Source organism: Corvus kubaryi, unplaced genomic scaffold, assembly GCF_017639235.1.
Source record: "Corvus kubaryi isolate FWS band 111438036 unplaced genomic scaffold, C.kubaryi_AGA036_p1.0 37249, whole genome shotgun sequence".
NCBI classification, from domain to species: domain Eukaryota; kingdom Metazoa; phylum Chordata; class Aves; order Passeriformes; family Corvidae; genus Corvus; species Corvus kubaryi.
This window is the reverse complement of record NW_024581072.1, coordinates 5,402,349-5,419,286: the sequence shown is the minus strand read 5'-3', so window position 1 is coordinate 5,419,286 and position 16,938 is coordinate 5,402,349. Positions and strand designations below refer to the sequence as shown.

The 16,938-nt window shown below is 46.3% G+C and overlaps 1 protein-coding gene and 1 long non-coding RNA gene across 2 annotated transcripts in view; one reads left to right on the top strand and one right to left on the bottom strand.

Moving 5' to 3' along the window:
• Positions 1-336, bottom strand: part of LOC121662426 — a 2,697-nt gene extending 2,361 nt beyond the window's left edge. The window contains exon 1 of the long non-coding RNA XR_006015290.1: positions 94-336. This is a non-coding gene — a long non-coding RNA (uncharacterized LOC121662426). The remainder of the gene's footprint in view (positions 1-93) is intronic.
• Positions 337-6,605: 6,269 nt separating this feature from the next.
• Positions 6,606-10,390, top strand: LOC121662425 (cyclin-dependent kinase 4 inhibitor B-like). The gene is made up of 2 exons (XM_042023559.1): positions 6,606-6,847; positions 9,066-10,390. The coding sequence occupies exons 1-2, from the start codon at positions 6,710-6,712 to the stop codon at positions 9,360-9,362; spliced, it is 435 nt and encodes a 144-aa protein (XP_041879493.1). The 5' UTR covers positions 6,606-6,709; the 3' UTR covers positions 9,363-10,390.
• The last annotated feature ends 6,548 nt before the right edge of the window (positions 10,391-16,938 follow it).

The window sequence follows — 16,938 nt, the reverse complement described above, 5'->3', positions numbered from 1 at the left end:
GGAAAGGAAAGGAAAGGAAAGGAAAGGAAAGGAAAGGAAAGGAAAGGTTCTCTCGAAAGGTGCTTTCATTTCGGAATGGCCGATTTCACTCACCCAGTATCCCAGGCTTGAAATCCAGCTCGGTCCAAAAGAAACCATTACAGGCTTTTCTTTATCGTCATTGTGAGGGGGTGTTGCACAGGCTTATGTTCCCCATCCCTCCCAGGGACTGCCACTGTGCGTCCCCTCCCGGCGCCTTTTCCGCGCCTCCCCGCAGTCCCGGAGCTGTCCCGACCCCTCTCGCAGCCGCCTCTAGCCGTGATCAGCCGAACCGGGCCCCTCCGCGCCCGGCGAGGGCGAAGACGCGCCAGCCGAAACGACGCTGTCCCTGCCCGTCGCTCTTCCCATGGCTCGGTCGGAGGTACCTCGCACCCGGGAGGGGGGAAGCGCAGGCAGAGGGATTCTTGGGGTGGGTGGCGGGACGGGGAGGTAGTGATAACCCCTCCACCGCCCTGGGATCCTCTGCTCGGCGGCAGAGCTCAGCACCGGCTGTCGCAGGTCTCGGCAGCTCTCCGGTGTTTCCTGGGAGACCGGTGGCCGGGCAGGGGAGTGCCGGCAGGTTGATTGGGGCTTCTGAGCGACCCTCCGCTGCTCCCCCGCCCCGCTTCAAAACCTCGCCCTTCAACAGGAAAGCAAAGCGGCCCGACGCCTCGGAGCACGGCCGGGGAGAAGGCCCGGGGGCTGGGCAGGGAACCGCTCATTACCCGTTCCAGTGACCGGCGCGAGGAAAGCGAGATCCTCTTTTTTTTCTCCCCCCCCCGGCCCCCCCCCCTCTCCAGCCCCGCAGGGCCCCTCCGCTCCCCTACGCAACGGTCCCGCGTCGCGTTCAAATGGCCATGTGACAAGGAAATAGCTACTCGCCCGGGCCAGCACTGGCCCGCGCTTTTAAAGCGGCAGAGATCCGCTACCCGGCTCCCTGAGCGCCAGCGCGGCGCTCCGGTCTGCCGCAGGCCCTCTCCCCGTCGGGGTTTTCCCGGGGGGAGTGGGGTCCGAGAGCAACTGAACAGCAAGAAAAAAACCCCAGGGAAGTAACACCCCTCCCCAAACGGAGAGGGAGGCGGTGTGTTTGGAGGGGCAGATCGAGGGGAGGGCAAGGACATGTCGTCAAGGCTTTATTTGAAAGCAGGGGAGCGCTCTACGATTGGCCGGTCTCCACGCCCGTCTGATGGCGGTACTGCCCGGGACCACAGTGGGAGGGCAGAGGAGTCGGCGATCTCCCCCGTCCCCATCCCCCGCCGCCGGTCTTCCTTCGCCCGCTTTCGACCCGGGAGCCGTCATCATGGGAGGAGTTTAGAGTGGGGTGTAGGGGAGGGGTGGGGAGCAGAGGGAGGCGAAGTGAAATGGGGAGTCGATATTAGTTAAACGGAAAAGAAAAAAAAAAAAAAGAAAAAAAAAGAAAATCCTCTCCAATGAATGGAGGGTGAGAGGGCCGATTCACCGGTGGGGCCCCGCTGGGGAGGTATTTGTAGCGTGACGCGCTCGCGGCTTCCCCGCACCCATGACCCCCCGGATAAGGTGCACCATCCACTTTCGGCGCCCCCGTAGCCTGCCCCGGGCCTGGGCGCTGGGCTGGCGCATCCTCCGCCGCATTTTCGGGGCGCTGGGGCGGCGCTGGCCGCGGCGCCTCGCCCTGCAGCTGGTCCTGCGGCGGAGGCGGCGCGGGAGCCCCCGGCCCAGGTAGGACGCCGGGAGCGGGGCTGCTCGGGGGCGGCGCGGGTGGCCCGACGGGGCGGCGGGAGCGGGAGGCGGCGGCCCAGCGCCGGTGGCAGCTCCGCGGGGACCCCTCGGGGCCGCATGCTCAGATGGCACCGGGAACACATTAGATTTGTGCAGGCGGGGTGTTTCTGTGCGTGGTGGTTTTTTTTTTTTTTTTTTTTTTTTTACGCAGTAGAAAATGTTCTGTTCTTGAAAAATTACTGGAATGCATTTCTGCCTTTCCTCCCACTTTTTGAGAAGTTTTCTGTATAGCTTATTAAGAAAATATAAACCCAACACCATTTACCAGCCTTTTCAGACAGTTCCTTGCAAACAAGGAACATAACTGCTGCTCTGAAGAGAGAAAATGGCTACTGTTTTCTCACGATGTATTACTCTCCACGCTTGTAAACGACAGTGAAATACAGTGGCCTACTTTGCCTTCCCTTGCCGTTAAGATAATATGGGAAATAAGGGTCAGAGCGGCCGAGCATCGTCAGAAAGAGTGATTAAAATACACTCGTATGAAGGATCTTGAGATACATCAGAGGCAGTTTTAGAGAGACTTTTTCCTTAGTGCACCATGCAAAATCAGATTGTTGTGGACCTAGGCATTGATTATCACACATAATAGTAATAATAATAATTAGATATACAGTGAAGCTAAAGTGAATATTAATTTTGATGACAATTTGAGAATTGTTCTGCAAAATCCTCGTAGAGGGTTACTAGAGCATTCCACAACCTCCTCTAATACAGAGCACAGATTGGAAAAGAACAGAGGTAGAAGAGAAGTAGAAATATTTGCCTCAAAATAAGTACAAAAATAGGGACCATTTATTTTATACATATATAAATAGATGTATAAAATTTTTAACCTTTCAGGCTATAGGATTCAGGGTGTGGAGATAAAGTAATTCAGTTTCCCAGCTCCACTCTCTGTTTAGATTGCTTCCAGTGCTTTTTGAATAACGTGTGGCGCCATACACACAGACACACACACACATAAAAACTTACGCACGTATTTATAAATATATAAATCAGAAACTATAGCCAATTTTCTTTGTTGCCTTCAAATGCCTCATTTTTTGCATTTGTACTAGGCCTTGTTTCTTCATCCTGCACTAAAAGGAAGAAAAAGAAACTGTAAACTCTGTCCGACCTGAAAAACATGAATCTCAAATTGAAACATAAGTGTGAGGGTACTAAGTACCTTGAAGTAAATTCTCTGTAGGAAAGACAAAACCCCCTCATGGATCCGAAAGTGTAGCTATTATTTTCTCACTATATTTCCACACTTGCTGTAAATACTGCTACTTTTTTATCGCCTTCCCCTGAGCTTTTTAATCGGGGAATGAGTTTTTCTAAAATGCCAATTAGCTCTAGACTAGAAATCTGATTTTGAAGGGCCTGGGATGGAGTAAGATAAGTGTGTATGTTAAATGTAATAAAAAAAAAAAAACAAAAACAAAAAACCAAACAACCAAAACACAAAACAGAACCAAAAAACCCCATGAAAGATACAATGCCTAGGGATAATTTTGTAACTGTCTAGGGTAACACATAATGAACTCGTGGCTGCCCCATCTCTAGAATAGTCTCGAGACCAGACTGGATGAGGCAGGGTGGCAGCGTGGGATTGGAAGTAATACCTCTGAAGTCCTTTCCAACCCTAACCTGTCTCTGATTGTAAAATATAATCCGTGAAGTATTTATTCGATATTATTGCAGTTTGTTTGAGTTTTGTTTGGGCTTTTTATGTGCATTTGGGTTTTGACTTTGTTTGTTCAGGATTATTTTTCAATCATTTTTGTGTTCAACAGAAACCCCCATGGCATAACTTCTGAATGACTAAAATTAAGGTGATAGATTTTCCTGTTATTAAGCAGCATGTGTAATCAGGATAAACATGTTCACAAATATTCTAACATTTTAAGCTGAAGAGAAGAACAATAGTGTAAACTATTTCTGTACACAGGCGTTGCTTCATTTTTAGTGTAACTCAGAACAGCTGTTCCCCCCACCCCCCTTAGATATAAAACAGGCTACTTCATGCAACCTCTCCATTGCACCTCCTACCCCTGCCTCCATTGTGCCCTTTTTGCCTATTTACAAGCTAGGAAATCCCAATATTATGTTCTTTATCTTTTTGTTTGTCTCTTTATAGTATTTAATTAACCCCTGAACTTATTATCCAAATACTTCTTAGATAAAATGAGGTAAATGTTGTGAATTTTTTTTTGTTGTTGTTGAAAGGGTAATACTTGCTAAGCCTTAAACAAGGCATAAGATGGCTGCATTTGTTAACTGAAAGTTACCTCTTCCGTCCTTTATGCTATTATCAAAACATCTCAGAACAATTTGCAGGATTGCTTTACTGTAGTATTAAAATTCATCTCTTTTCTTTGTCAAACGTCTGTACGGTTGAATAATGATTCTAAAAGAGAAGAAATGTATGATAGGGACACTGCTTAACTTGATTCTTTTTTTTTTTTTTTACTGCCGTGAAAATATCCTTGCAGTAAGGTTTGCTGGGGGGAGAAGGTGGTTTTTCCTTCCTCCCCACCAAGATACAAGTGCAATACGTAGTTCTTTTTCAAACCACAGTAGCACAGGCTGCTTCATTATTGTCCTAACTTCAGATATGACTCCATGTTGTTATGTTTTGATTAATTTGAGGTCTTTTTTTGGCATTAGAATTGTATAATATAAGATTTGCTTTTAGAGGGGGAAGAAATCACATTATTTCAATAATGTAATTTAAAATTCTGTGATTTAAAAAAGTTCTAGTAGTTCGATACATGATTTGGAGCGTCAGTAATGTTGAGACATAATAATGGGACAGTATTTGTTGTTTTACACCATTAGCTTTTAATTTAGGGGAGATGGAGGTATGGGCCCTCTGAGTCGTAGTAATGTATTCACTTGCAAGTATATTGATTTGTGAGTGTGCATTTTTTTCTTCACAGAATTAACTAGGTTGGAAAAGACCTTTAAGGTCATCGAGTCCAACCTATTTTTATCTTTATATACTCACAAAAGGACACATATTCCCATATTTATACATACAGATGCATAAAATCCATGATCAGTACTATTTCACAGGAAGCAAGACTAGGCAGTGATAACCTGCAATCCTGCCACGCATCACTATTGATTTGAAATTTTAAGACACCTGACAGACATAACCAATGAGGTTTTCTCCTTAGATTTATCTCTGTGTGGCTGTCATTAATGTCAAAGAGCACAAGAAGAACTGGAAGCTACTTTGCCTTTTGGGTGGGGGACCCTCTTAATTTCTTAGACTTTACAGATTTTTTAAAATCCACTCTTTTAAACATTTATTTATTTATTTATTTGGTTTTAATTTTTTACCTGTCCCAAGGGCCACTTTGCACCATGCCTTGTAGAAAAAACACGGTGTGGTGGGACCTCACCACCAGTCCCTGGCAAGCAAGGGTCTCACCTCACAAACCCCCTTCAAATGTTGGACACTCATCTTGCAATGCCGCTTGCCCCAGAAACTTTGCAAGGGAAAGAAAGCCGCTAAATTAAGACATTTTGGTGAATCTCTGACTTGTCTATTCAGGGATAAATCTGTGTTTATTTCTCCTCATCCAATGATGTCACTGTCTTTCGGCTAGTAGTAAATGTAGAATAAATCACCGTGTTTCTCATTTAGCAGAGCTTTTCGGGGGTTAACGCCTAAGAGCACAAAGTATCTGCGCAGCGCATACTTCTGTGGCGTCGCACCGGTCTTCTGCAAATAAAAAAAAAGATTAGGGAACTGTCTTTGTGAGGGGCGGGGGGGTGGCGGGTGGAAACAACGAAGAAAAGGGAAAACAAAACCCTGAAAAACACCCTTATTCCCCTTGCCTCTTACACAGGTCTGCCGGAACTTTGAGGTGGCGGAATAAAAACTTCACGCCGCGGGTCGTGGGTGCCGACCACCCGCTCCCCCCTCGACTACCGCGGGGTGGGTCGCTCGGGGTGGGGGTATGTGTCACGGGCGTGCTTGGGGCCTGCAGCAGGGTGGCGCTGGGCGGAAAGCCAAGGGGAGGAGCCAGGATTTTTTGAGGATCTTTACAGCCACCAGGCGAGATTTTTCTGCGCAGCCTCCCGCTGGGCGGCTGGAGCTGCACCTTAGCCTGGCGGACTCTCGCCGCGGTTTTCCAGCTCGCTGAAGGCTCTGGCAGGGCCAGGCTGAAGCGATCCTCCTCTATCCGGTGCCATGAGATTTGTCACAGACAACGGGAGCACGGCTCCCTTCCTCATCCGGTCCACTTGCTCTCTGCCGGCCCAGGACGGAGGGATGGACCCCCGACCCACAGCTAGGAGGGGGTCCGGCAGGGCAGAACCCCTTTCGGAGACAGAAACCAGAGCCATCACTCGCACAAAGTCCCTCTCTGTCCCGAGAAAGTTCTGTTCCCGTCATGTCGTCGTCCGCCCGCGTTAGATACTCGCGTGGCGCGTCCCACCTGCCCGCGCCGTGGCAGCTGCCGTGGAGGCTGCTTGTCGGTGGGTCTGCGCCCCGCTCCCCGCCTTCGCAACCCGCCCCTATACGGACAGAGGTTATGGGGCTCCATCCCCTCTCCCCCGTGAGAGGAAAACCCTGCGAGAGCCGCCCGCGCTCGAGGTGGGGGTGAAACCGGGCTGCTTTCCTAGGTGCCGTGCTTGAGGACCAGACTGCGGGCATCCCGCGATCCTTCGTCGCCCTGCCGGTGCCCCTCGCCCCGGGCGGGTGCGCGGATTTTCCGGCAGCCGCTGGGGGACGGGGGAGAGCGGATGCCATAGCGCCCGCCCCGCCGGCGGAGTGCGTGGCGCGGGGAGGGCACGGGGGGGGCCAGGAGGGGGACGCGAAGGGGCGGCCGCTGCCCTCGGGGAAGGAGGAGCTGCGTCTCAGCTACGGGAGAGATCGCAGACAGGGGAGAGGGAAAGCCAGAGGCGGTCGTGCGGCTCAGATCGGCGGGGGGCGATGGAGGGGTCCCCCCGGAGCGACGGCGACCACCTGTGCAGCGCCGCCGCCCGCGGGGACCACGAAGAGGTGAGGAGGCTGCTGGACGCAGGCGTGGATCCCAACGGGACCAACTCCCTTGGGAGAACCCCGCTCCAGGTACGGAGCACAGGGAAGAGGGGTAATCGGGTGAGGGGGCGGGGGGGAAGCTGTGCTCTGCCACGCTGGCGGGGAGGGGTGGGTACTTTGTGAATAGAATTAATTTTTATTGTTATAATCGGAACCATACTCCAGCCGCAGCCGTCTGAATTCAAACGAGCCCTTTATTTTTTACTAAGCCCTGCCGTCCTGAAAATGCAAGATGGAGTTCAGTGAGGAACTCCTGGCAGCAAACGAATTTTTCTAGGGTGTACTCAAAAGAAGAAGTGGGACTGCAAAATAATTTTCCAGATAGGTTTGGGGAATTATCTGCACTTCGAGCAAATTTATTGATTTTTAAAATAAAGACCGAATAGGTCTTTATTCCCCAAGTAAATCGAAGCAGGGTCCCTTACTAGTATATTCTTGAACAAAGAACCTGGAAATTGTGCTGGTAAAAATTGTAACTTGAAATTAGGTGTATATTAGTAGTCACCTCTTTATTTTTTTTTCTTTAAGTAGTAGTAATATTAATATTTTCTATTCATAAATAGTGGCAGAATTTATTCATAGATGTTAGAAGTAGCAGTATGTAGAATTGCTTTCTAGGCAGTTTGAGAGTTAAAAGTGTGTTATATCAATCGACATACTTAAGTAGAAAGCTTTTTAATGTTCGTTGAACGATTAATATACTGTGATTTAAACTAGAGTTGTGTATCTCACGAAGAAGATATTTCGAGTTGCCATTTGAAGAGACATATTTAATGATTCATCAGCTAAGCTGAACAGCCATTTTGACCCTTGCACTTTACATGAAATGTTTTTCTGAAGTATGTTACCGAGAAAGGCTCTCAGAAAGTTACTTGTTTTATTTCTTTTTTATGCTCAAATTCCAGATGAAAAGAATCTCCAAATTCTCATAAATTATCTCTTTGCTTTCCTCATTTCACGGTGAGACTAAGTTCTTTTTCCCTTGTCAGCAATTTAGAAAATGGCTGACACATCGAATATGTGGACCCTCTTTTTCTTTCTGAAAAAGATTAATATCAGGAATTCATAAATTATTACATTTATAAGCATATTCGCACTTCTATTATAATCACACCCAATTATTTGAAGTGCACAAACCAAAGTACCGAGAAAGAAAATGATGAGAAAAACCTATTGTCTTAAGATCTTTTTCAAAGTGTTTAGTCACAATTTAGGGAGGTTAAAATTCCACTGAAAATGACCAGGTGCAAATTTATTTTGGTTTTTGGTTAATTGGGGGTTCCTGTTGGGTTTTGTTCAATCGTGTGTGATCAAACCTTGCCAAGTTTCTTCCATTGGCAGAAAAGCAGAATGCCATTGGGAATTTGACATTTAGATATAAAATATAACTCGGAATTTTCCATCAGTTAAGTTTTGTGCATTGCTCAAGAGTGCTCAGCAGCTGCTCTCACTTCTGAGAAGAAGACAGAAGTGAGAGAGAAAAAAAAATCCCATATTGGTCCAAAATTCATAAGGGGAAAAATACACACCGAATGCCAAAAGGAACCATACCCAGCTGCATTGCCCCGTTGGTTGCTCACCGTTGATGAATCAATAATGTATTCTAAGTGGCAGGAAACTTAATGCAAGGTCCCTCAGAGCTCTCATTAAATGCATTGTGTGTATATATAATATACAAATATATACACGCTCTTTATGTGTATAAATATATTTAAAGTATTTTTGTATGTGTGTATGCCTGAATATATTTCTAATACATATACATGCACTATTTATTATATAATAAAGGGTACATTACACAAGCAGTATCTATATTGTGTGTATATATCTGTACACACTTACATAGCTGTGTCTGTACGTGCGTATAAACGTGAGTGTGTACACATATATGCTTATACACACACCACGAGTACCGTTTATACCATGGTGTATATAAATGGCATAAAAGTGAAGAAGAACGTACACGTGTCGTACCTAGTCTGGGAACCACACATATCATAGCTCATATTTTAAATTTATCATATAATCATAGACTGTCTCGAGTTGGAAGGGACCCGTACAGATCATCGCAAACGGCTGTCAGCATACATGCAGGTCACGACTCCAAGTAGCCGACAAAGCAGAATTAGACCCCGAAAGAGACGCGGGTCCGGCCGCCGCCAGCCCCGGCTGCCACCCGGACTCTCCGCGGAGGCGGCGCCCGGCGGTGGTCGGGGCGGGCGGGCGCTGACGCTGTCTCTCCCCGCAGGTGATGATGCTGGGCAGCCCGCGGGTGGCCGAGCTGCTGCTGCGGCGCGGAGCCGACCCCAACCGCCCCGACCCGCGCACCGGCTGCCTCCCCGCGCACGACGCGGCCCGCGCCGGCTTTCTGGAGACGCTGGCGGCGCTGCACCGGGCCGGGGCGCGCCTCGACCTGCCCGACGGCCGCGGCCGCCTGCCCCTCGACGTGGCGGCGGGGGGCCCGCACGGAGCGGTGGGGCGGTACCTGCGCGACCCGCCGCACCTTCCGGGAGCCGGGGGGGCCGCCGAGAAGGCTGCGCGCTGACCCGTCCCCGGTCGTCCCGCCGAGTCCCTGTCCCCTCGTCCCCTGCAGCCCGCATCCGCGCCGCCGAGTCACCAGCGAGCCATCGCGGCTGGAGGCGCTCCCGGTGTCCGACTGCTGGGAAGAGTCTTCCTCTATGCCGTTACCCCCAGGGCTCCTCCCGCACGCCCCGGGCACTCCGGCTGCCGCTTCTGCAAGAAGACACGTACTACTCAATTTCCTGAGAAAAAGAGGAAAAAAACCAGAACACAATCAAGGCTAGCACTCCTGCTTCTCCCTCTCATGCTCTCCGGCGGGTAGACCACAAGCAAGACTGCTCGTCTGTGCTCTAGGGGGAAAAGTTTTTTTAAAAGAATTTGAAAGAGTTCGCCTTTCCCCCTCTCTCTATTTTTTCTTTCTCTTTTTCGGTTACAATAAAGCTGCTTAGAGAAGTAAGAACACTCTGTTTCCCTTACTGGTTTGCTCTGCAAGGCTTTGTATTTTAGTTATTCTTCGAGATTCCTTTATGTTGTCGTGCTCCGAAATACTGAACACCTTAGCTATCATCCAAAAATTTAATTAATCCCCAAATATTCTCCCCTCACCAGCCCACTCAACATACGATTTTAACATCGAGATGTAACACTGATCAAATGTTAAAAAAATTTAACGCTGATAAGCGCTACAGTTTGGGAACTACACATATTTTGTGTAGCTGTATTCATGGAAAGCTGTTCATGTGAGAAAACAATTGGCAATCAACTACTTACTGCATCGTTCTTTGCATTTGGAGACCCCATTTGCTCAGAAGATATGGGCAATTAACCTCTTATTTTAAAGACAGTTTTCCGTGTCTCTAAACCAGATATTTGGAAACAACAACAAATGACCGAATTTGGTTATAGATCTGGATCTTTTCACACTTTTCGGTTTTTGTTTTCTGTTTTTCCCATGTGATTTCTGTCATCTACCCAATGTTCATACCCCTTATGTGAGATGAAATATCTGCTATTATTCAGTAATAAAACAAGAAAAAGATTGTCTTAAAAATACTTCACTCCTCGTGTTCGACTATTTAATGGTTCTGTATGCAGCCCTACTCAGTTGGGTGGTGTTATTTATTTCAGCTTTGTTTATTGCTTTCAATATTTGTGTGTGTGTTTCTGCATAAATAAATATGGATGCACAGCACAATCACGTAGGTCAGACAACAGGACATTTCACAGATATGTATTATTTAAGCACATACACACGCGAATTAGAAATATCCAAATAGTTTATTTCCTTATTGAAAACAACTCTTAAAGTGCAACAGGAAAGCTCACCTGCACTTTGTATCTTTGCTTAACTTTGTGATCTATTTTTAAAAGTGCGAGGGTTTTCCTGCCACAGGAAAAAAAAAGAAACAACCGACACTGTGGAATCAGGCACCACGGGTGCGTACTATAACTGAAGGCTATTTTTTCTGATCCTTGCAGGAAGACTGCTGTTGGTATGTCTGTGTTTGGGAGCCCGCACTTTGGCCATGGCACAGATCCCGAAGAAGCGCCAGACCCGTTTCTTTAAAATAGGAGCAGGGATGAAGAACCACTCTACTCCCAAAAAAAAAAAAAAAAAAAAAAAAAATTTAAAAAGAAGAGGTTGTTTCCTTTTTTCCTGCTCTTTGGGGGACAAATGGAGAGTGAGCCTCCATCACAGAGTTTGGCGTCTGGGAGCAAACCCATCTGGGGCAGGGCGGGTGGAACAAGTAACTGTTCCCTTTCCAACTCAGAACAGTCTGTAATTCTGTGAATGAACTTTTTCTTTTCTCCCCCGACCCTCCAAGTGGGCGGGAGCCCAGCTCAGCCTCGCGAGCTGGGGCCTGAGGCAGGTGTTCGGCAGAGCTCAGCTGGCGCGGCGGGGCGCGGAGCATCCATTCACCCATCATCCATCCCAGCCTCTGGGCTCCCTGTCCCGGTCCCTGCCGGCCGCCCTCCTGACTGCAGGCTGCCCACCCCGTGGGAAGGAGGGCCAGAGCTCCGGGGAGTCCCCTCCGAAACGGCAGGGGGAGTGGTATTCACACCGGGTGCCCACGGGGTTTTCACCAGCCTCTCCCCACTCGGGAAAGCTGTGCCAAAAGAGTGTAACCTTCCCAGAGCTGCCAAAGCCGAAAACTTCCGAGGGGAGTTGCCTCAAGAGGATGGAAAAGTCTAGGCATGGAGTTATGTATGGTGATTTCAGAGGTGGTGTAAGTGCCTTTCATTGCTTGGACCAGGAGCCAGCAGAGCTGTGTGCTACAAAAAGCACACCTCAATTGTGTGCGAATGCCAGCATCTGAATAAGCTGACAAGATACTTTTCAATTGTGGTGTCCTCTGCCAAACGTTAATATCTAGTAAAAATACTTTCAGGTGTAATGGCACTTCGAAAAACAGAGCTTGCTATTACACACTATGAAAAATTGCTCTTTTGAGAACATGACTCCCAAGCTTTACAACAGGTAACATCCCCTTCAAATTCACCCAGGTCTAAGAGTCCACAGGCTTTAAATCTTGTGTTCAAAGCCTTTGAAAGCTTCAGGAAAAACAGGAAAAACAAAAAGTGTTTTAGAAAAAGAAGTCATCACCCGACCTTGCCTGGAACAAAGGTGTGGAAATACATTAACTTCACTGCCTATTTACAAAGAAAATAAGTCTCATGTACTGTGAGTCTCCGGATAAAAATGGAAATGCTCAGAGCCCTTACAGAAGAAAGTGAGGATTTGAAGATGGAACAGGCAAGCCAAAGTACCAAGTGCCAGAGACGGAACCTCTGAAGACATTTGTGTCTTTTAAGTGCCCTGGTGGGGCTATCACTTCCAGGAAAGAGATTATTTACCTAGTGGTTCTATTTTTATTCTTTTTAAACCAGGTTTCAATCAATCCTAAACTGACACTCACTGAAGTAATTAAACATTTCCCTTTTTTCCCCAAACTCACAAGAAAAAGAGGTAAAAATACTTCAAAATACTGTATGAACAGAAGACAGAACATTCTTCTTCGTTGTGGGAATGTCCCTAGAGGACCAATGTCTCCACATTCCTGACTATTACTATGTACTTGTAAGCATCTTCCTGCTTTTGGTAAAAACACTTGCAAACAAAGTGTTTCTGTGCTGGACAAAGTCCAAGAAGAGATAGTGAAAGGAGAGGTGGTCCTTAGGAGTGGAAAACCAAGAATCTTGCAATTCTTTTGACTTCAGGCTGCCTCCCAGAAAGGTACACAGACGACTGCCACTCAATCCAGCATTGCTTTTGTTATCAAGTGTAAGTTCAGGATTGAGGGTGGGCTGTGAGAATCCTTGTTTGCACCTACAGCTTCAGGCAAATAAGGAGAAAAGGGACAACACATCTAGGGTTCAGCTGACACCATCAGCAGAGGTCATGGTGCTAGAAATACCCTACTTCCCACCACCAAACTAGGTAGCTGTCGCTGCCATTGATGTAGTCACTCCTTTCAGGAAGCAGCCTCCTACATGTGATTTCTAAACAAAAACATTCTTACTTGAGGAGGTGAGTGGCAATCTACAAGAGTTTGACCTCCCAGGTGGGGAAAGTGCCAGCATCAGCACCTTCTACTCTCCATGGTGCTGGCTGTTGACAGGTAGGAAAACAGGCATGCTGAGAGCTGGGAGGAGGGTATCCAGGGGAGAAAAGACACAGGTCCAGCTCAAGAAAGAGGTGCCTGGGGAAAGGGGAGATAAATATGGCTGCCTGTGCCTGAAAGGATGCACCAGGGACATTTACCCCTACCCACTCCATGCCAGCCTGGGTCAATGATTTTGTTTAGCTTCTCAACGCTCATCCTTGCAGAAATCCAATGCATGCGGCTTTTGAGCAGTGGCACTTAAAATCAGACAGCAGAATCTGCTTGGTGGAAATAATGGGCTGGAGGGCATTCCTTGCCTATACAGAACAAGCACATGAACACTGCTGGCTTTATGTTTTTTTTACATCTGTTTTCTCTTTAGATGGCGAGCAGCCTAAGGGCCAGAGAAGAAAATCAGAGTCAACCCAAGGTACCAGTAACATCATGGAGTGGAGAATTTGTACTAAATATAGATCTGGTCCAGGACAGAGAAAATTCCTCTGTCCTTGGATGCAAATAAGGGGAAAGAAGCTCCTACCACTACCATCCTCCTACTGAATTATCTTGCTGGCTTACCTTCAGACAGATGCAAAAGAATTATTTCAATGATAGACTATGTTATGAAAACACAGAAAATATATCTCAGAACCTTCTTACTCAGTTGATAAAAGCCCATACAAAAGCTGCTTCCTATAAAGCACTAATTATTAAAACACAGATTCTAAGGTCAAATTAAAAGACTTCAGCTGAAATGTCTTCCTTCTTGTGCTAGAGGAACCACACTGTAGGAAACCAAACAAACAACTGGACAGACTACATGTGTCTTCTAAAATATATTTCACTTACAACAGGCACTATTTTTAGTTCCAGCTAGGTCTCATCTGTGACACTCTGATGTTCAGATTGAAAACATACTTTCAAGTATGCCTAATCACACAGGTCTTTGCACCACAAATTGCCTGAGCCAATTCACAGCAAAGGCGGTGGAGAAATTGACAATCATCTAAATAAACAATAGCAAACTTTTGCAAAAATGTCATCAAATGTTAATTTCAATTCTTTTGAACTGTCCTGCTTCAGCCAACACTGCAATGGCAGTGGGCAGAGGAAGCAGTCGTTAAAACAGTTAAGCCAGAATTTCCGTCTTAGAAGGCTGATCTCACCCAGTGCTGAGCACCTCCTGAATTAATTTCTCCTCTTGCTGATACTCAGCTGGTTTCAATAGACAAAATACTCTCTTGCTGGTTACCGTTCTGGGAACACCAACTGCTCTCAGATCTGTTTTGAATACTAATACAAAAACTCAATTCTGATGTCATATGCCACCTGTGCGGATGCTGAGAGATGCTTTGGATATTAACATGAAAGAGTGTGAAGTGTTAGATAAGTGAAAATGAGATATGAGTGGGCAATCTCATGTTAGCAAGATAGATCAATGTTAGGCTGTAAAGAATGCTTTAGAGAAAACAGAGAAAGGAGAAAAGGAGTAAATCTAATGGCCTGCCTCATAGTCTAGTTCATGCCATATTTGAACCCACAGTATTGCATTGCCATCAGTACATTACTCTGCTAATACGCACACTAGAGGATGCTCTGAGCAAAATAAAAGAGATCTCATCCAAGATAAAAGGACTTCAAAAGCCATGGATAGCTGGGCTAAGCAAAATACAACATCCAATCAATCAGTGAAGAATAGGGTAGGAGATAATAGCAACTCCACACTCAGAGAGCAAGTGCTCATGATACAAGCAAGTGTGGCTTGGAATATAGACAAGGCATCTGAATGCTACTGAGTCCAAATCAAGAAGTCTCTTCAGTCAAAGCGGGAGTTCTGTTGCCTGTGACACCTGTGCCAAGATGAAACAGAACTCCTAATGAACATTACTGAAGGGACAGTTGGACAAAAGCTCCTCTGAGTGGGTGTATGTCTTCTCTTGCATGTCATTTTCATGTTGAACTTACCCTGCTGTGACATTTCCGCCTGTGGTCGGTGTGGATCTGGACATTTAATGAAGTTCTTATCTCTGACTTTGGATGCCAGCTGAAAATTTAGTAAGATATCAGTTGGCTGTGTTTCCTGGTACTTGCCTAATATGCCTCTTGCTTTGTGCATCTGTGCTATTTGCAAGTACTCAGTTCCACTCACTCTCCCCTCTGTGTATGTGGGAAAGAAAATTAGGCTTTGAGCATTAATTTCTAACATACCCACTTTTTCCCAGCTGCATTTATCTATTCCCCCAAGGCATATCCTGCAGCGCAGCATGCGAGACTGATCTGCTCTTCAGCAGTTCTTGTTAGCTCTACAGATGTTCTCTTTGACCCAAAGTCAAGACAGCATTCAGGCCACACAGATCAGTAAGTTTACGACAATTCCACTGGAGAATGAGAAGCAGACCTGGGAAACTTAAGGTAAAATTTCACTAGCTAATACTTTATTAGGCTTTCCATGGTTCTAAGCCATTTTGTATGACATGTAATTTACCCACAGAGAAGCTACCTTATTTGCTTCAGGGCTCACTATTTAGGTACCTGTCTTGAAGTGACCAGAGTTTAGAGGAGGCTTCAAAGTGGTCTGTGAAACATATACATAGAAACCAGACAGGTTTCCTGCTGAAAGCTTTAATTTTTCTAGGAGACAGCATTTGGTATAAGAGATGTTTGTGTAAAACCAGAAGTGTATCATGTCATAATTAACAACCAGAAGACATGAAGTGTCTGTAAGATGAGCAATGGTATCAGTCAAGCTTGAGAGGCCACACTTTGGAACCTGGGATATTTGAAAACTAGGCAACAGCCACAACTTACCATCCTATATCCTGGTAAGTCATTTACCAGCCCAAGATGCAATTTTCTAAGAGCTTCAAACTAGTACTTGCTAACACTGATACAGCAGCAATGTCAATACTCTGCACCAGAAGGCAGTACACCAAATTCTTCACAGCAAATGGACTAAATTAACAGTTGCAAAAAAAACCCGAAAAACCTCCTTCCTCTCTATCCCACCTGCAGTTCTTCCTATAACAACTGTAGGAAGTTAGGAAATAACTGTAGGACTGTTTAGAAAGACAATTAAAATCACTTATATTTGGTCCTATCTTTACATAATTAAACATTATCCTATGCTTTTCTTGCCAATTACCATCTTTGTCTGTAGTCCTATGGATAAATTACTTCCAACACATTTCTGAGTATAAAATGTACATTGAACTTTGCAAAAAACACACTACACACTACCAGTTTTACAGACTTCATATACAAATTCTGTATGAGATACCTTTAGATACCAAGCCTGTGTTGACAGAACAAGTAAGTATTACAAAATGGTTTTGGCTGGAAGACACCTTCAAAGACATATAGCCCAATTCTCCCACCACAAGCAGGGACGCCTTCCACTAGTCTTGGCTGATCAGAACTCTATCTGCCTGATTCTGAATACTTCCAAACATATCCACCTCTCTGAGTAACCTGTTTTACTGTCTCACAGTCCCATCATAAAAACAGTTTTTACATCCAATCTAAATATACCCCCTTTGAGTTAAAAACTGTTGCCCTTTATCCTGTTACTACAGGCTGTGGTGAAATGTCTCTCTCCATCTTTCTCATAAGCACCCTTTAGGTTCTGAAAGGCCACCTTTCACCTGCGGTCTCCCTAGAGCCTTTTCCTCTCCAGTCTGAGCAACCCCAACTCCCTCAGCTTGTCCTCTCAGGAGAGGTGCTTCATCCCTTGCTCCAACAGGTCCCCATCTTTCTTACAGAGGACTCCAGAGCTAGATGCAGTACTCCACACAGGGTCTCATGAGAGAAGCAAGGAAAATAACCTCCCTCAATATGCTTTTGATGCAGCCCAGGGTGCAGTTAGACTTCTGAGCTGTGAGTGCACATTGCCGACCCACATTCAATTTTTCATCCACTAGCACTCCCACCTCCATCTCCACAAGGCTGACCTCAATCACCTTTGCCTCAACTCAAATGCAGCACCTTCCACTTGGCCTTGTT